Raw genomic sequence first — 19,984 nt, forward strand, 5'->3', positions numbered from 1 at the left:
AGAGAAGTTCACAAGCATAAGCACTTTTCATTTGAGTTCCACGTATATCAGAATTTCTGCAGAGAGCTGCCTGTAACTAATTCTTTGTTTATAAGGCAATACAGGAGATCCCTGGGTGGTTCAGCGGTTTAGTGCCTGCCTTCGGCCCAGGGCGTGATCCTGGAGTCCCAGGATTGAGTCCTACATCAGGCTCCCTGCATGGAGCCTGCTTCTCCCTCTGCCTGTGTCTCTGTCTCTGTCTCTCTCTATCTCTCATGAATAAATAAATAAAATCTTAAAATAAGGCAATGCAGGTATATATACTTCATTAACTATATCTATTAAGGTATTAAGGACTCATCTTGGGACCCTTATAAGTAACTCAGTTTTTGTCTATAATGCTTTATGTATCTCACAAACCTTTTAAAATCTTAGTGGCTTGTATAACTTCACGTAAATTTCTGGATTGAAATTTTATTTTCAAACCAAAAATATGCTAGTAAAATAATATAGAGTTTTGAATCATAAGATATTGGACCAAGTGAAAAGAAATTAGGATTAAGTAGTTGATGATTGTCACGCAGGGGAAAAGTGTGTGGGTCACTTGATGTTAAGTGCAACTTCCCTAGCCCACCAGATGAATAAGCCCACCTTCTGTCTGAATAAGTAAGGTATCATTTCTGGTTGGAGAAAACTAAGAAATGATATGTGTGTAGTTTTATGGAGTTTAACTTGGAGGTATTAAACCTCCAGTGGGTTCACTGTTACCATAATTAAATTACCACTGTATTAATTTTAAAAACTGAAGTAAGTCCAGAATGCTTTCACAGACTCTGAAAAAGGAGTAAAGAGAACCCATGTAATCTTATTCGTGATGTAAAGCAAGTCTTACTATCAATGATGGAAATGACTGCACTAAGAAACTATAAAATTGCCTAATTTTCACCAAGTGGGTTAGATTTGCAAGATTATCTTTGTTTTATTTTAAGGAAAAAATTAACTTGGTAACTTGGCATGTTTTTTACCCCAAGAAATTACTTTTTGGGGGTCCCTGGGTGGCTCAATTAAGCTTCTGCCTTTCAGGTCATGATCCCAGAGTCCTAGGATGGGGAAGGGGTACATGCCAGACTCCCTGCTCAGTCAGGAGTCTTTTTTTCCCCTCTGCCCCACCCCCTCTCATGCTTCCTCTTGCATGCACGCCCTATCAGGGGAGGGGTCAGCTGGTAGGGCTGAGGGCACCTAGTGGCGTCGGGGCACACACCATATGGTGTCAAGTAAGTAAATAAAACCTTAAAAAAATTACATAATAGATTTTAAAGGCAAATTGAGAAATTCTCCCCCCCCTTAAAAAAAAATAAGTTCTTTGGGAAAAAGTATAAGAGATAACCCCAATAATGCCTTTCCCTGTGTTTTAACATTCTTTGCAAACAATGTGAACTTAGAAAATCACTATCACTGTTCTAACTTACATGCTCAGAACTCTTAGGAAATACTTGACACCATCAAGATTCAATGCTTACTGTTCACCAAAAAAAAAAAAAAAATGCTTACTGTTCACATAAATATTAACCTTAGTGTTGTCAATCAATAAGAGGCCTCTGTGACCTCCCCTATTATACAGAACAGTTGATTATATCCCTAGATGAAAAAGTATTCTGTCAAATAATTGTTAAGTATGTCACTAGAGAAACTGAAGAATAATTGTGGTTCTCTTAAAGGCTGATGAGCAGCAGCATTGGAGTTGAGGATAGATGCATTATCTGTTTTCTGTCCCTCGAACCATAGCTTTTTTGAGGGCGGAGCGGGCATAATACACCCATTGTTTTTTGTCATTGAGTTGCTTTCCTGTGATGTAGTATCTTGGTATTTTGCTACAGGTTTGTGTTTACATGATTTTTCCCCCCTCATCTTACGTATTCTTTTTTTTTTTTTAACATTTTATTTATTCATGAGAAGACACAGAGAGAGGCAGAGAGACAGGCAGAGGGAGAAGCAGGCTCCATGCAGGGAGCCCGATGTGGGACTTGACTCTGGGTCTCCAGGGTCATGCCCTGGGCTGAAGGCAGGCACTCCATCGCTGAGCCACCCAGGTGTCCCAATCTTACGTATTCTTAATTGAAAATACAAATAAAATGTTTTAATTTTCCAGAGTATTCATGTCTTGTTCATTGAGATGTCCAGTTTTCTTTAGCATATGTACAAAATCTCATATAGTAATAATCACTTTCAGATCATTTATTGGAGTGAGACTTTTTTTTTTCTTTTTTTTTTTTTTAGGAGTGCCTGAGTGGCACAGTCGATAAACCATCCGACTCTTGGTCTTGGTTCTGGTCATGATCTCCAGGTTGTGAGATCAAGCCCTGCATCAGGCTCTGCCCTCAGCGTGGAGTCGCCTTGGGTTTCTCTCTTCCTCTGCTCCCCCCAGCTCTCTCTCAAATGAATAAAATCTTTAAGAAATAATATTTTAACTAATCTCTACACCTGACATGGGGCTTGAACTCCTAGCCCTGAGATTAAGAGTCATCTGTTCTATCTACTGAGCCAGTCAGTTGCCACTGGGGTCAGACTTTGATTATTTCAAAGTCCATGAAATCTATAGGGATGTCCCCTCTTTCTGATATTAGTAATTTGTGTCCTTTTTTTTCTTAGTCTGGCTAGAGGCTTATCCATTTTACCTTTTCAGAGAATCAGCTTTTGGTTTGATTGATTTTCTCTCTTGAATTCTTTTTTTTTTTTTCATTGATACCTGCTGATTTTTATTCTACTTTTGATTTAATTGGCTCTTAGTTTTCTAGTTTCCTAAGGTGGAAGCTTAGATGATTGATTTTAGGTTTTTTCTAATGTATGAATTAAATTTTCTGCTAAGCCCTTCTTTACCTCCCACAAATTTTGATGTTTTTATTTTATTGTAGTTCAAAATATATTTTAAATCCTCTAAGATTTCTTCTTTGACTCATGCATTATTTAAAGTGTGCAAAGTAGGGATTTTCCAGCTGTTTTTTTGGTTTTTATTTCTTGTAGGGATTTTCCAGCTGTTTTTTTGTTTTTCATTTCTTGTATAATTTCATTATGGCCTGAATGCAGACACCAAAATTTCTCTTTTAAATTTGTTCAGGTGTATTTTATAGCCACAAAAGTCTTGGTGAATGTTCCATGTGAGCTTGAAAAGAATGTGTATTCTACTGGAATATTGATGAAGTAATAATCTATAGATGTCAATTAAATCCATTAGATTGTTCGTGTTGGTTTCAGCTACTTTCTTACTGATTTTCTGCTTACTGGATCAGTCACAGAGACATCTTGGACTCAGATTTCTCCTTAATTCTGTCAGTTTTTGTCTCACCTTATATAGTTTGACACTGTTAGGTGTATACATGTTAACAATTGTCCTGTAGAACTGACCCCTTTATCATTTATCTTTATCCCTGACAATTTTCCTTGTTTTGAAGTCTATCTGAAGTTAATATAGTTATTTCTGCTTTCTTTTGATGAGTGTTAGCCTGGGGTATCTTCATTTACTTTTTTTCTTTTTTGAGACTTTGTTTTAGAGCAATTTTAGATTTACAGGAAAGTTGACAAAAGAATATAGCCTGTACCCCCATGCATGTACACCCCCCCCCTACTAACATTCTCCATCAGAGTGGTACATGTTTCATCTGATGAACCTATATTGACATAGAATCACCCCAAATCCAAGTTTACATCAGGGTTTATTCTTGGTGGTGTACTTTTTTGGGATTTGGATAAATGTAAAATATGTATCCATTGTTACAGTATATAGAGTATTTTTACTTCCTTAGACATTCTCTGTGTTCCATCTCTTCATCCCTCCCTCACTCCCAACTCCTAGCAGCCACTGATCATTCTATAACCTCTGTGGTTTTGCCTTTTTCATATTATATGGTTGGAATACAAGATGTAGCCTTTTCAGATTGGCTTCTTTTACTTAATACGCATTTAAGTTTCTTCCATGTCTTTTCATAGTTTAATAGTTTCTATACCATAGCTTATCTATCTCCTGTAGGACTCAGTAGGCTGAGCCCGAGTTTTGGCAGTTATGAATAAAACTGCTACAAACACTGTGTGCACAGACTTCTATGGGTATTTAACTCCTATGGGTAAGAACCAAGAGGCATGATTGTCAGATTGTACGTACAAGTGTGTTTAGTCTTTTAAGAAACCACCATACCTCTTGGTGTCTCCACCAGTAATGTATGGGAGCTCCTGTTGCTGCAGTTCCATCCTGACCAGCATTTGGTGTCAGTATTCCAGATTGGACCATTCTAATAAATGTGTAGTGGTATCTCATTTTAATTTCGGTTTCCTTGATGACATAAAATGTGGCACATCTTTTCATTCGCTTATTTGCCATCTCTATATCTTTGGTGAGGTTGAGATCTATGGCCCATTTCTTTGGTTGGGTTTGCTCATTGGATTTTAAGAGTTCTTTGTCTATTTTGAATATAGTCCTTTATCAGATGTGTCTTTTGCAAGCATTTTTTTCCACTCTGGTTTGTCTTCTCATACTCTTGATAACTTATAACCTATGTATGTCTTTATTTTACACTTAAAGTGGGCTTCTTGTAGGCAACATATATTTGGTCTTGTTTTTGGATCTACCTGACAATCTGTATGATAATCGGTACATTTAGATAATTGGCCTTGCAGTGATTATTGACCTACCTGGATTAATATCTATCATATTTGTGATTTTTCTAATGGTTGCCCTTGTTCTTTGTTTACAGTTTTGCCTTCCTATTTTTGCCTTCCACTTTTTTTTTTCTGCCTTTTTAGTGGGGTTTTAATTGAGCTTTTTTTTTTAAGATTTTATTTCTTCATGAGGGAGAGAGAAGCAGAGATACAGGCAGAGGGAGAAGCAGTATATGTCTTCTCATCTCAGTTATACTTTTTTTATTAAAAAAAAAAACCACCTTTTTTTAGTGGGTGCCCTAGATTTTGTGATATATATCTACAACTATTCCAAGTCCACCTTCAAATAATAATAATATGTTTTTCATGGGTAGTGTGGAGTACCTTACAACAAAATAATCATCATTCTTCCTTCCAATCCTTCACATTATTGCAGTCACTTATTTCACTTATACATAAGCACATAAATAAACATACATAGTCAAACACAGTGCTGCTGTTGTTCTTTTGAACAGACTTGTCTCTTAGATCAATTAATCAAAGATTTTTTTTAATACGTTCACTTACTCCTTTGATACTGTTTCTCTATATAAATCAAGATTCTGACGTATCATTTTCTTCCTCTTATCTAAAGAGTTTAACATGTCTTGCAAGGACAGTTCTACTGGCAACAAATTCCCTCAATTTTTTTTTTCCAGGAAAAAAAAAAAAAAGCTTTATTTGGGCTGAGAGCTGGAGAATGAGAAGGCCCTGAGCCAGCCTACTGAGCTAAGAAGTGAGATTAGATTCCAAACCGGCAGGTAGAGCTTATGAACCAAATGGACTCCACCTCCCAGCAGGCTTACAGTTAGTACAATCAATAGAGGCTGGTGGGAAATCTATTTGCCACTAAATCACCAAAGTATGCCAGCCACCATTACAAAACGGCAGTTTCTTTTCTTCTATAATTAAATTTCCACAACCCCTCCCAACTACAAGTATTACAAAAGAAAGTTAAAAAAAAAAATCTCATTTTACAGATCTTAAACTCATCTTCAGCATTTAACTCAAAGGTCTCATCAGCCTCAAAAAAATAATTCTGCTAAGCTCATCAGCTAAAAGGTCTTTCCAAGTAGTTAGAAGATGGTCTTTGCTAGCCTATGGCAATTCTTTGGCCCATTTTCCCTAGCCAGTTAGGGCTGAACAGCAGAGTAAGGCTCAGAGTGGGGGGTGAGGGAGAAGGGGCACAAGGGCTAATTTTCCCCCGTACAAGATGCCATTTGAAGCTTGATGGGAGAGCAGAACTGGAGAGGCTTGAGGGAAGGCTCCAGACCCTGTATTCAGTCAGAGTCACTGCTGGAAGAGGAGGAGGAGGAGGAGGAGGAGGAATGCTTGCCATGCTTGTGGTGTTTGTGCGTCTTTTTATGAGCTTTCTTCATTTTCTTCCGCATCTTCTTGTCCATCACCATTCCCGGTCCTCCCATGCCAGGTGCCAGGAACAGGTGGTGGGTAGGGAGGTGGGTAGGGACCCGTGGGTTGGCATCCAGGGTACCCTGGTGGTGGCGCAGGTTAAGGGGGCCTGCGGGGGGTGGGGGGGAGCTGGATTCCCCTGGGGAGCCCCTGGGGGAGTTGGATAGGGGCCCGGGGGGTAGGCGGGATTCACAGGTGGCGGATGGGCAGGATTGGCACCTCCAGGGTACCCGACGTTAGGGGGATATGGATGCGGCCCTGGCTGTCTGGCATTGGGATTTCACATGTTCGGGGCTTCCCTGCAGCCTTTACACCAGCTTCCGGGCTGGACTCATCCTCGGCTCTCAGTTCTCAATTTTTGTTTTGAAAGTCTGTTTCTCCCTCACTTTTGAAAGAATTTTGCAGAGTGCTGAATTTTAGGTTTGGTGGGTTTTTTTTCTTCAACATTTTAAATATTTCACTCCACTCTTCTTGCTTGCATGGTTTCAAGTCAGATGTAGCTCTTATGAGGTGTTTTCTTTTTCTTCTGTCTTCTCTTAGGATTTTTTCATCTTTTTCAGTAGTTTGAAAACAATAGGTATAGATGTAGGGTTTGGGGCATTTCTCCTGCTTGGTGTTATCTGCATTTCCTGGATATGTGGTTTAGCACCTGCCATTAGGTTGAAATTCTCAGTCTTTATTGTTTCCAATATTTATTTGTCTTCGTTATTCCCATTGTGTGTATGTTATACCTTTTGTTGTTGTCCCACAGTTCTTGGGTATTATTTTTCTGTTTTGGTTTTTGACCCCTTCTCCAGTCTTTTTCCCCCCTTCCTTTGCTTTTTAAGTTTTGGAGGTTTCTGTTGCAATATCCTTACTCTCAAGAGATTCTTTCCTTAGCCATATCTAGTCTATTAACTAACCCGCCAAAGGCATTCTTCATTTGTCACAATTTTTTTTAATCTCTGGCATTTACTTTTGATTTTCTTAGAATTCATCTCTGCTAACATTGCCTATCTGCTCTTTATATTGTCTTCTTTATCCATCAGAGCCCTTACCATATTACAGTTTTAAATTCCCAGTCCAATAATTCTATCATCCCTGCCTCATCTGAGTCTGGTTCCAATGCCTGCTCTCTCATCAAACTGGTTTTTGCTATGTATGTATGTATGTATGTATGTATGTATGTATGTATGTATGTATGTATGTATTTTTAATCTGTTTATCTAAGTATATGTGTATTAAGTTCACTCTAAGCCCAAAATGGGGCTTAACTCATGACCCTGGGATCAAGAGTCACATGCTCTACCGACTGAGCCAGCCAGACACCCCTGTATTTTGCCTTTTAGTGTTTGTCTTTCTTTCTTTCTTTCTTTCTTTCTTTCTTTCTTTCTTTCTTTCTTTCTTTCTTTCTTTCTTTCTTCCTTCCTTCCTTCCTTCCTTCCTTCCTTCCTTCCTTCCTTCCTTCCTTCCTTCCTTCCTTCTTTGTCATTGCTGATGAAAAAGTAAAAGGAACATGATGTACAGGTAAAAGGAACTGCTACAAATAGGCCTTCAGTAATGTCATAGGTGTGGGAGTAGGGGAAACTTTTTATAGTCTTAGGATTAGGTCTCAGTATTTTACTGAGACTCATGTCTCAGTACTGAACTATAAACTTCACATGTACTTCTCAATTTTTTTTTCTCCCCCTTAGGTGGGATAGGATGCCTAAAGTGGGCTGGAGTTAAGTATTTCCCTCCCCCATCTGCCGCACCCAGGTCAGTTAGGCTCTGATAAAACCCTCGTATGAGTTAGGTCCTGGTTACTTTTTTGAGAGCAGGCCTTGCTAAAAACAGGGTGCTCTGGCATATTTCTAAGTCATTTCTTTCCCCTTCCTTTACTGGAAGCATGAAATTTTTCTTCAATATTCACAGTGAGAAGCTGGTAGAGGTCCAGGAGGTAAAACTCACAAATGTGTGGGGGCCTTTGGAGTTCTACTCGGTTGGCCATACCGAGTCTCTAGCAATTCCTCAGTTACGGTTCAAGTGTCCCTACCCTGGCACTGATTCCCACAGAGATTTTTGTTCTGCAGGTTGTGATTCTCTGTATTCATCTGTTGGGCTCCAATCTGGGGGGCACCAGTTTGCCCTGTGACATTTCTCTTATGGACCTAAGAAAAGTTGATTTTTCAGTGTGTTTGGTTTTTGACATCTCATTCGGACAGAGTGGCAACTTCCAAGCTTACTTACATGCATACTGGACCAGAAACCAGGAAGTTTCATCTAGCACATCTGGTTTCTGGTCCAGCATTCATGTAAGCTAGATGAAACTTCCTTAAATGTAGAAGTTCTCACTCTTGGTATTGAGGTAAAAGTGACTTTTGACTTATCATTAGAAACAAGTGCTTGTTGGTAGCATGTTGGATGTTTCAATAATGTAAATGTTAACTAATATTTACTAACTTTGGTAGAATTTATATGAAAACTTAGATTGAGTTATAAAGAGCAAATAGTTGGTATATCTGTCAAATACATTATCTGAAGATCTGGTATAGGGAGAAAGTAATGATTCAGAGAAAGAATCTGATTACCTATTCAGATGGTTGAATTCTGAGAAAATGACTAGAAATAATCTACTACCAGCCTTTTCCCAAGATCAGTAGAGTTAGTGTTGAGATAGTATTGGCGCAACAAAATTTTTTCCCAAATGACATTTATTTATGTTGCCAGCTTAGTTATTTTTAGGAAAACCATAGGAATGAAATAATAGTCTTAATGTGTAATATCATTCAGACAATCTAGGTATTTTACATTAAAGGCAACTTAATATAAACATGGAGTTGATCAGGACTTGGTTCTAAAATTTACTCCTGAGAATTAAGCCCAGCATATTCTTAAATTTCTTCTTCTAGCATATATGTCATGACAGTGTATTCAGTGTGCCTAACTTAAAGGAAGTTACCATTACTGGAAGGTTACTTGGCTACTTATGTTTCTGTCTTACAAATATCCCTTTATCCCTATTTCCGCAAGCCAGGTAAAAAAAGTTTAAGTGGTTACATTCTAGCAACAAAAGTTCTGAGAAATCAATAGCAAAAGTAATAATCTGGATTCAGGTAAAGAATACTTAAGGTAGGGATGCCTGGGTGGCTCAGTCAGGTAAGCTTCCGACTCTTGATTTTGGCTCAGGTCATGGTCTGAAGGCTGTGAGATGGATCCCTGACTCAGGCTCCATGCTGGACAGAGAGCCTGCTTAAAATTCTCTCGCCCTCTCACCCTCTCCTTCCCCGAGCCCTCCCTCTCTTAAAAAAAAATTTAATTAAGGCAGCTGTACTAGTTAGTAGACACTTGAGAGGTACTTTGTGTTTTAAAAAGCAGTGGAGGGGCAGCCTAGGTGACTCAGCGGTTTAGCGCCGCCTTCAGCCCAGGGCCTGATCCTGGAGACCCGGATGGAGTCCCACGTCAGGCTCCCTGCATGGAGCCTGCTTCTCCTTCTGCCTGTGTCTCTGCCTCTCTCTCTCTCTCATGAATAAATAAAGTTTTAAAATAAAATAAAAAGCAGTGGAGTCAGGTGTCTTCCTGACCTTGTCAGAGCTTTCCAATTGTTTTCATGGTGTACTTTCAATTCTATTGGGCATTTAAGCATTCAGCTGGTGTTTGGGGACTAGTTGGTGTTTGGGGACTTAGCACTGCCATCTGCAGGCAGGAAGTTGGCTCTCAGGAACTGACCAATTCTTTGGTGGCAGTGGCTCTTTCTTGGGGGCTGGGTTGAGTGCCATTCAAGTAACAGATGTATATATCACAGACTGCACAGTTTATCCCCTGCCTTGTCTTGAAGAGGTGAGGAATGATGATTTTTGAAAGGAAAGGGAGGGAAGGGTTGCCCAACAAAAAGGCAATGCAATTTTTAAAATGGGCTCCAAAGATATACAAATGGCCAATAAGCACATAAAAAATGCTCAACATCATTAGCCATCAGGTAAATGAAAATCAAAACCACAGTAAGATGCCACTTTAAGATAGTTGTAATAAAAAACAACAACAACAAAAAAAGGTGTTGTTAGGATGTGGAGAAATTGGAACCCCCATACATTGCCAGTGGGAATGCAAAATTGTGCAACTACTTTGGGTAACAGCCTGGCAGTTCCTCAAAAGATTAATTTCCATATGATCCAGCAATTCCATTCCTAGATACATGCCCAAGAGAAATGAAAACATGTACACTCAAAAACATGTACACTCAAAAACTTGTATACAAATGTACAGCATTATCCAGAGAGGCCAAAAAGTGGAAGTAATCCCAATATCCATGTGTTATCAACTGATAAATGGATAAATTAAATGTGGTATGTCCATACAATGGAATATTATCATAAAAAGGAATGAAGTATTGATACTACAACATGGAAGAACCTTAGCAGCATACTAAGTGAAATAGGCTGGTCACAAAAGCTGGTCATAATTGTATGATTCCATATATATGAAATGTCCAAAATAGGCAAATCCATAGAGGCAAAAAGTAGGTAAGTGGTTGGGAAGAGCTGAGAAGAAGGGGGAGTGGGGAGTGGCTGGTAATGAGTATGGGTTTGTTTCTGATGACAATTTTTGATGATTTCACATGCAGTGACAAAAACTCTTAGAGCAAAAAAAATAAAGATCAATTTTAGATTGAAGAACCAAAGAATTGTGAGATTCTTTCCTTTAGGATGAAGAAAAATGACACAAGCCAGACTGCAAAAAGGCAGATTTTTTTTAAAGGGATGTAATAAAAGGACATGAAAGAGGTAATATAATTCAATTACTTAGAATACTTAAAAATTCTACAGCTTCAGCAGAAATACTTTTCTTTGGTTTAAGATATTCAGAACACTACACTTAACCCAGCTTTTCTGAGAAAGGCCAGCTTTATTTCTAAATGCTTTCATCTCTAGATACAGCATTTCTCCAAACTATTCTACAGGGAAAATAGAGATTAAATGTAATACTCTTTTAAAAGTGTATTGTTCATCCAATATAAGAATGCCAAATGAAGCCTTCCAATTGCCTACTGAACCATTTTCAGTTTCAAGAACGGAAATAAGAGGAAACCAAAAATGTAAACTAGGAATACTTCAAATACAGTAAGAAGATGAATAGCAACAATCTAGGATAACAGCATTAAAATGAGTTACTGGGCCAAATGGATTGCATTATATAAACTCTTTGACATAAAATTTACATGAAACAGAAAATGGAAATGAGTGATTGTTTTTAGTGAAGTTTCTCAAGGAAATTGAAGATTATGAGTAACAACCTAAGTCTGACAACATGAACATGGATTTTAACAGCTGAGAGAGCTTGTTATAGAAGCATGAATCCAGCTGGTAGGTTATATTGAAGGTGGCATCAGGAGTTGAACTAAAAGATTTAGCATTTTTTAAAAAAAAGATTTTATTTATTCATGAGAGACAGAGAGAGAGAGAGGCAGAGACAGGCAGAGGGAGAAGCGGGCTCCACCCACGAAGTCCGATGTGGGACTCCATCCCGGGACTCCAGCTGGGATCATGCCCTGAGCCGAAGGCAGACACTCAATCACTGAGCCACCCAGGCTACCCTAGACCCACATTTTTAAAGTGACCTTTTTTTGTTTGTTTCTTTAGGCTATTTAAACTTTCTAATTATTTACACTCCAGGACTTTTGTAAATTTTCCCCCCCAAATCTCTTCCAAAGAAGCAATGAGACTGACCTTTGCAATTTGACAAGCTTGTAAGATTAAGTAGGATTTGCTGAAGATGAGCTCTCTGGAAAAAATAGGAGTTGGGTAATCCATTGTCAATAATCTAGTTCATGACTGCAATAAAGATAAAAATGTATTGGTAGAGGACCACACTCACTTGGATGACTATAATCCAAAACACGTGAAGATATGGAGAAACGTACTCTTACATCACTGGTGGGAATGTAAAATGGTGTAGCCACTGTGGAAAACATTTTGGCAGTTTCTCGAAACATATATAACCAAAATAGTTGAAAACAGGTGCCCAAACTTGTACATGAATGTTCGTAGGAGCATTATTCATAAGTCAAAATGTGGAAACAACCCAAACGTCCATTTGGATAAACAAATGAATAGAATATATTCAGCCATACAAAGGAATGAAGTACTGGTACTTAAAACATGGAAGTTTTTAAAACATTAAGGTAATTAAAGGCAAGCCAGTCTCAAAAGGCTGAAATATCCAAAATAAATCCATTGAGGCAGAAAGCACATTAGTAGTTGCCAGTGTCTGGAGGGGAGGAGGAAATAAGGCATGGCTACTTAATGGGTCAGAATTTCTTTTTGGGGTGATGCAAATGTTTTGGAAATAGGGATAATGGTTGCCCAAGGCTGTCAATGTACTAAATGCACTGGAATCGTACGGTTAATTTTATGTGAATTTCACTATAATTTAAAAAATGTTTTGGTGTTATCTCAAAAGTCCTATTGTTCTCAAGTTAGTGCTAAAAAACCACCCAATATGGCTCTAGTACCTTCAATGCTAAAGCATGTGCTTTCTCATGAAGTGGGACCACATAATTTGATTACCCAGATCAGTTAAACATCTTAAAATTGTTTCGTTCCCTAAATGAAATCTAGGTGTTTCCTTCTAGTACTAGAGTAAAATACGAAAACTTTCAAAATATTTAAATGTTTTTGAATTATGATTAGAGAATTAGTATTGGCTATAATTTAAGAGGAAAGATTTTCCCTATTTGTGTTGTCATGTGGATTTTATGATAAACTAGTAATGCAGATCTTTAACTTGCATTAAGAGGGATTTTGGTTTCCCCTCAAACCAGGTTGTAAAGAAACTCTGCCTGTTTCGCAGTTAGAGAATAGGAAATCTAATGGTGTCACCCTCCACCAGGAAGATCTTCCTATGATGTTCTTTGGACCCTCTCCCTTGTACTGTTTCTCAGATACATCTCCAAACTGAAACCACCACACCATTCTGATAATCAGGCCTAGTTCTCTCAGAAAAGTCACCACCCACTGAAATACTTGGAAATTTGAATTTTGATATTCAGAATTTTAAAGAACATCACCTTACAGCCAGAAATGATTTTTTTGCTAATAATTTATGAACTACCAGAGCATGCCTGCAGTGGATACTGTTGAAGAGTTCATTTAACAGGACAGTGTTCTATATAATAGCCTTTTAAAATCAATAACATGACATTTTGCAACGTTAATTCCTAAGGCAAAAACTTGTGACATCATAAAATGGGTTCACCAGAGAAAGAGGTCCTACACTTTCCACACTTTATTAAATGCATTTAAAAATCCAAATGTAAAAGAAAAATTCAATCACAAAGATGGCTTTAAGCACATAAACATTTCCGAATAACATTTCATTCTAACTCAGGAATACAAGGTAATTCTGGTATCCTATTTGTTCAATTTTCTTAGTGTTCCCCACCTTTGGACTCCAATTATACTAATATTTCTGTATACTGGAGATATGATCAGAGTATATGGCAAATCACAATATCCTACATTGTACTATTCTGAAATGCTGGTATATAATCTGATCATACTGTTTAGTCAGTAAATGTAAAATTTAAAGATTCAGGACATGGAATGCTTAATGTGAGTAGTTCTTCTGACCAGAGTTCAATCTAATTAGCCATAGTGCTAATACAGAATCCGAAGGTTTTCCTTATGGGTATAAGTATGTTACACTTTCTTCTTTCAAAATGTTTCTCAATTTTTTGCTTTTACAAACCTTGTTTTTTCTCAAGTTATTTTAAGGTCCTGTCAACATGTCTGAAAGCAGACCAAAAACACATTTTAAAAAGAAAGTATGTATTTTGCAAAAGAATCAAGATTCTGGCTTTAATATATTCATGTATTTGCAAACCGCTGTTAAATAAAATGCTCTCAAAAACGTTATTTAGGAAGGCACAATTCGGTAGCATCAATTTTTCATTTATAGCTTTTTCTAAATAAGATCCCAAGAAACTGCCACTTTAATTTTTCCCTTCCAATATTTTAAGTACTTCAAGGTTCAAACTGAACTGTAAGTAAGACTCATTTTCTTTTTCTTTCTTTATTTATGATAGTCACACAGAGAGAGAGGGAGAGGCAGAGACACAGGCAGAGGGAGAAGCAGGCCCCGTGCACCGGGAGCCCGCTGTGGGATTCGATCCCGGGTCTCCAGGATCGCGCCCTGGGCCAAAGGCAGGCGCCAAACCGCTGCGCCACCCAGGGATCCCTAAAACTCATTTTCAAACTTGCTAAGAGTTAACAATACATTGGATAGGGAACGGAATATGAAATACAGCCTACTTTATCAAAAAGACAAAAGTTGTTATGGTATTGGGTTTAGAGATTAGTAAAGAATTTGGGACAAATTCTCATGACTGGAAAATCAGAACTCTTCTTCATGTAGATGGGCTTTTAATATCTAAGCTATAGAAACTAAATGCAGAAATATGAGATGAAACTAAATGCAGAAATATGAGATATTATAGTTATCCTGAACATCAAAAAGTAACAGCTAAATTATGGTAATAATTGAGTTAGAAGAGCCGTTACCACCCTAGGCTAGAAACTAATCAGTAAAACTGTAATTTCTAATGTTAAAGTTTGGCTTCATATTTAAATTCTTTTTACAGTATATAAATTATATATACAATATTTTCCTATAACCCAAATTATAATGCTCAAGTCTATGAAAAAGTTTATTTCAGAAATGCTCAAAAGCCCCACAACTTTCTCCTTTTTATAAAAACCAACAATTTCAAAAATACTTCCAACATAGAAATGCTCAGTGGTTCACCCAAAATGTCAAGCCCCATCAGTAGGCAGTTTCACATAAAGTAATCTATTATGCTGTCCTCTGGAATATCATATAGTCAAATACCCTATTGATTTATGAACATTTTTCATGGGCAAGATTAAAGAAAATGGGATCAAGTTGATTATGTTGCTATTTACTTTGAATACTAAATTGTGCTTCCATCCTAAAAGTTCAAATGAGCTACAGTTAAAGAATACAAATGTCCATTTGTACCATACACTAAAGAGTAAAATCCTAAAAATAACAATGAAAATGGCTTATGAAAAAGTAAAGATGAGAAGCAGTAACAATTGGTGATGGCATATTTTAATTGTTAAAGCTCTAAAGTTGCATTAAATTGCTAACCAAGTTGAGGTAGAGGTAGACTCTAATGTTACTCCTTTCAATGTGTTAGACACTGGCTTCTCACTTTAACCTGTATGCATTTCCCCCTAATTATATAAACATGATTTGATTCGAAATGTTATGATAGAAAAATTAAAGGATCATTCAAATTTTTACAAAATTCTGAATTCCTAGCTAAAAAAAAAAGGTACTTATAAAAATGTACATAATTCAATGTTCTTCCTGGGAATTATAAATATATTTGTTTTTCCTTCAAACACAGGAAAAAAAGGAAAAGTGGAAAAACTGCAAATATTATCAACAGTCGTGTAATGAAGACACTGGAACTAGAATAACATTTTGCCTTGGTGTCGGTCTAGTTTTCCTCTTTGAAGGTTACACATAGTTTTGATTCATATTAAATTCCTATTAAAGCAGACTTACATTACATTAAACAAATCTATTTCCATTTTAAATCACATACAAGTGCTATGTGATCAGAGGGGTGGGAAACACTAGGTAAGGCCTGATGGGTGGTAACTTCTTCATGACTAGGTAACGGAATCACCTGTTCCACTTCTAGAGCATTTAAGTCAATGAAAATGTAATCCAGGCATCCATGAAAACCACCAACATAATTTGTGTAAGCAGGTTCCCCACAAGCACTTTTCAGTTTGAAGAAATGGGAAAGGGACATATTGCACCGTTCCTCCTCCCCATTGGAAGCCCAGTCTTCGTGATCCTCTGGAATGCTGCCATTGACAACAAAATGATACATTCCTGTCGATGGGGTGCTATTAAAGTCTCCACAAAATATAACTGGTATGCCAGGATACAGGTCACATGAGACATGTCGAATGTGAGCCAAGGCTACTGCCATTTGAATGAGACGAATGTACCCACCTGTGAATACAGAAAACACTAATGTTAAGAACTTTTAAATGACCAGTTACCATGATATATAGCATATCTATAAGTCGCTAAAAGAGTAGATATTAAGTTATAACAAGGGGGATGGCTGGGTGGCTCAGTGGTTCAGCGGCTGCCTTCGCCTCAGGGCTTGATCCTGGAGTGCCAGGATCGAGTCCCATACTGGGCTTCCTGCATGGAGCCTGCTTCTCCCTCTGCCTGTGTCTCTGCCTCTCTGTCTCACATGAATAAATAAAATCTTTTAAGAAAAAAAAGTTATCACAAGGAAAAAGTTATTTTTTTTGGCTCTATGAGGTGATGGATATTTAACTAAACTTATGGCAATCATTTTGCAATATATGTAAATCATTATGCTGTACCTATATTTAAACCTATAGGATGCAGTTATGACAATTGTCACCCAATGAGGTACAATTAATTATACCTCAAAAAAAAAAAAACTGAAAAAAGATGTGAGTAAACAACCTTATTGACCTTAAGTTACCCATGTTTTTTACGTCACTTGTGAAAACCACTAAAACCTACCTTTTGGATGCCAGTAGAGATGGGTATTAGCAACACATAGCCTTTTAGAAGAGTCCTTTGTAGACTGAAGAACAGAAACCTAAAATAAGCAAAGTGCCAAGAATTCAGTTGTTAACTGTCAATCTCCTGAATATTTTTAAAAAATCTAAGCCTATATGATGAACCAACATTTCATAACCTACCCTGACTGGAAAGTATGATCACAATTATGAAATTTAACTTTTGCAAGAAGTTTTAGGATGCACATGAATATAGGATTCAGCATACCATGTTTAAATAACTGTCCAATATATACAGCTTTGGAGCTAGACCCACCTAGATGGAATACCTATTTACAGCAGTGTCACATGGAGAGAGACTTTCTTCCTTAAGTCAGCTTGGTCACTGGTTAAAGGCACTATCATCCACCTCAAGGGGGACTGTTGTATTGATTCAACTGAAATGAGCTTACACAGGTGAATGAAACACACTGGGTGCTCAAAAAAAAAAAAGAAAAAAAAGAAAGTAGCTACTCAAATCTTACTATGAACAAAACCAGTTATCTGAAAACTCTGGACAAATATAAAAATAACATGTTTTTAAAACCTAAGGCAGCTTATGTATTGCCTGGGTGGTTCAGTTAAGTGTCTGCCCTTGGCTCAGGTCATGCTCCTGGGGTCCTGAGATCCAGCCCACCACCCTCTGACTCCACTCAGCAAGGAGCCTGCTTCTCCCTTTCCCTCTGCTGCTCCCCTTGCTTGTTTGTGCTCTGTCAAACAAGGAAAATCTTTAATAAAAACCAAGGAGGCCGGGTGGGTCAGTGGTTTAGCACCGCCTTCAGCCCAGGGCGTGATCCTGGAGGCCCGGGATGGGCACCCACATCCAGCTCCCTGCATGGAGCCTGCTTCTCCTTCTGCCTGTGTCTCTGCCCCTCTGTGTCTCTCATGGATAAATAAATAAAAATCTAAAAAAACACAAAACAAATGGAAAGATCTCATTAAAACAAAACAAAAATAAACAAACAAAAACCCAAGGCAGCTTAACACCCTGGTCAGTGATGATAAAATATATAATTAACTGGGTAAAAATCCTTGCCCTCCACTTGTGTGGATAAGTAAACTTAGCCATCTGCTTTAAAATATGTCAGCACAGTGCTTGGCAAGTAGTAAGAAATTACTAGTTATTACTATATTCTTGTATTCAGCATGTGTCTCTCCCAATAGACTAAACACCATGAAGGTCTCTTGTTAAAAGCAATCTGCAGAGTGCCTGGAACACTAAAAGTGCTCAGTATTTGCTCAAAGAATGAATGAAAGCTAACTTTTGTGCTGAAGACACAAGAGCAAACACCCTTCAGTAAAATTTGAAGGGTCTTTCAGGGCCCTAAAAACCCACCGGTCTGTAAAGACCATGGCAGAGGTACTTCACCTGGAGGACAGACGATCTCTGGAGCACTCTCTCCTGCGCAGATGGGTACACCACTAGCTTCTCCAGCAGTTCTTTGTGAAGTGGGTCGGACTCCAGGGCTTCATGGAAAGAAATGTCATGCTGGCTGAGAAGACTGAATTTGGTTTTTCGGTAGAAAGTAGCCAGGCCTTCGTGCTGCTTGATTCTAAACACGCCTTCCAGTCCGAAGGCCTCGAGGGCCGGCACCAAGCTGTCCGTAAACACGTTGCGATCAACCTCTTGCAAACAGATGAGGTCAGCGTTGTAGCCGGTGAGCTCCTTCTGGATAAGGTTCTGACGGTAGTCGAGCTCCAGAGCATAAGGGGCACAATACGGGTACAGGACGCTCCTCGAAAACTCAGTCTGGGCGTACGTGTCGGCCAGGAGGTTGTACGAGACCGTGCGGATTAGAGAGTTGTCCGTCACCTTCTTGGTGTAGAGATGCCGGTGGTCAAAGGTGCAGGTGCCAGGCCCAGCCTCCACGGGACACACGCTTTCCAACTCCCTGCTTGGCCCCAAGCGCTGCCCATTGCCTGGGGTGCAATGAAGCTTGAGTCGTAGACCGATGTCCGCATTGGACGGCGTGTAGACGCGCTCGTTGACACCCGTCTCCGTCCAACTAGGAGAGGGTGAAGAGGGAGACAATGACGAGGGGCCCCCGCCCTCAGCCTCTGCCGCTCCGGGTTTGGCTTCCTTGTACCAGCGGAAGAGGGAGCTGGCGGGGTCCCCAAATTCGAGGCTGAGCTTGGGGCATACCGGGAAGCCGGCCATGATGTAGCGTGGCAACTGCAGCTCGGTGAAGGCCGGCGGGTTGCGCTCCACCTTGTACTTGACATCGCCGATCTGCAGCACCGCACCGTCCTGCCAGGCGTCCACGTTGAGCACATCCTCCGCCACTGCCTCCTCCCGGTAGTACAGCTTCACCACCGGCTCGCAGGCCGCGGCCGGCTCGGGCCCGGGCCCCGGCCCCGGCCCCGCACAGGCCACGCCGCCACTTGCATTTGGCCGGTTCTTCCGGCTCTTCTTGGCGGCAGCCGCCTTGGCGTGGCCTTTGAGGGCGTTGGTTGCGATGCGGCTGAGGGCCCGACCCAGAGGCTCGCTCTGGTCGCGCTGCATGTTCTTGTGGCTGCCGTCGGCCAGCGCGAACGACAGGCTTAGCTTAGGCTCCGAGGGCACGCAACGCACTACAGCGCGCTCCATGGCGCCCGCCGCCGTCTCCGTCGCCGCCGCCGCCGCCTCGGCCCGAGTGTGCCGCTCCACCGCCGTGCGGACCCCACGAAGCGCGGCGCGGGAGCCTGGGAGCCTCCACATGAACCTGGTAGCCTGGCGGCCGCCAAGCGTCACATAAAGACTGAGAAGGTGCAGCCTCCGGCTCGGAGATCCATTCAGTCCTGCAACTTCCGGTTGGGGCGGGGAGAGTGCCGGATGCTCCTGCTCTGCACTTTCGCCAGGCCGGTTTATCTACTCCTTTTTCCTCCCCCCTCCGTAAGCCACGCCTGTCTTTAATCCCTCCCAGTTTAATCTTTATCTTAGAATCCAGCCATAAAGCGTGGAAAATCAAGAAACTATAGAGGTGCCAGAGGGAAATATTAGATTTACTGTTTTTTTTTTTTTTTTAATCGAAAGTGCAGTTATGGGACTGAAGGAGAGGCGCGCCAAGCCGGAAGTCGCTGGGGCGTTGTCAAGGGTTCCGCTTCCCGCGGGAAGGAGGCTCCTTCTGTGGAGTCCAGCCGCCTGCCTCGTCCTCGAGCCCCCGGACGCTAAGCTGCGCGAGGGCGTGGAGAGCTCCTCCGGGATTGCTCGCCTGGCCGCGGCCGTGGGAAGCGTTGCCCAGCTCCTCTCCACAGCGGTCTCACTGCTGCTCGTCTCTTCCGAGGTGTGGGTGCGTTCGCCTCAGGCTGACCCAAGCGCAGACCCAGGG

The 19,984-nt window shown here is 40.1% G+C and overlaps 1 protein-coding gene and 1 pseudogene across 1 annotated transcript; both read right to left on the reverse strand.

Moving 5' to 3' along the window:
- Positions 1 to 927: 927 nt before the first annotated feature.
- Positions 928 to 6,364, reverse strand: LOC140610129 (proline-rich protein 13 pseudogene; annotated as a pseudogene).
- A 6,941-nt stretch (positions 6,365 to 13,305) lies between these two features.
- On the reverse strand, positions 13,306 to 19,487 carry PDE12 (phosphodiesterase 12). The gene is made up of 3 exons (XM_072785761.1): positions 18,046 to 19,487; positions 16,639 to 16,717; positions 13,306 to 16,086 (listed from the first exon to the last, which is right to left on the reverse strand). The coding sequence occupies exons 1-3, from the start codon at positions 19,372 to 19,374 to the stop codon at positions 15,644 to 15,646; spliced, it is 1,851 nt and encodes a 616-aa protein (XP_072641862.1). The 5' UTR covers positions 19,375 to 19,487; the 3' UTR covers positions 13,306 to 15,643.
- Positions 19,488 to 19,984: the final 497 nt, after the last annotated feature.

The sequence above is a fragment of the Canis lupus genome, chromosome 19 (genome assembly GCF_048164855.1).
Source record: "Canis lupus baileyi chromosome 19, mCanLup2.hap1, whole genome shotgun sequence".
NCBI classification, from domain to species: Eukaryota; Metazoa; Chordata; class Mammalia; order Carnivora; family Canidae; genus Canis; species Canis lupus.

Bases quoted from the DNA above. Each gene is read 5' to 3' on its own strand.
- PDE12 (XM_072785761.1), bottom strand. From the start codon at position 19,374: ATGTGGAGGCTCCCAGGCTCCCGCGCCGCGCTTCGTGGGGTCCGCACG. The intron at 16,718-18,045 runs GTGAAGTACCTC...TGCTTATTTTAG, and splicing joins AGAGATCGTCTGTCCTCCAG to GTTTCTGTTCTTCAGTCTAC. The intron at 16,087-16,638 runs GTAGGTTTTAGT...CTGTATTCACAG, and splicing joins TCTCTACTGGCATCCAAAAG to GTGGGTACATTCGTCTCATT.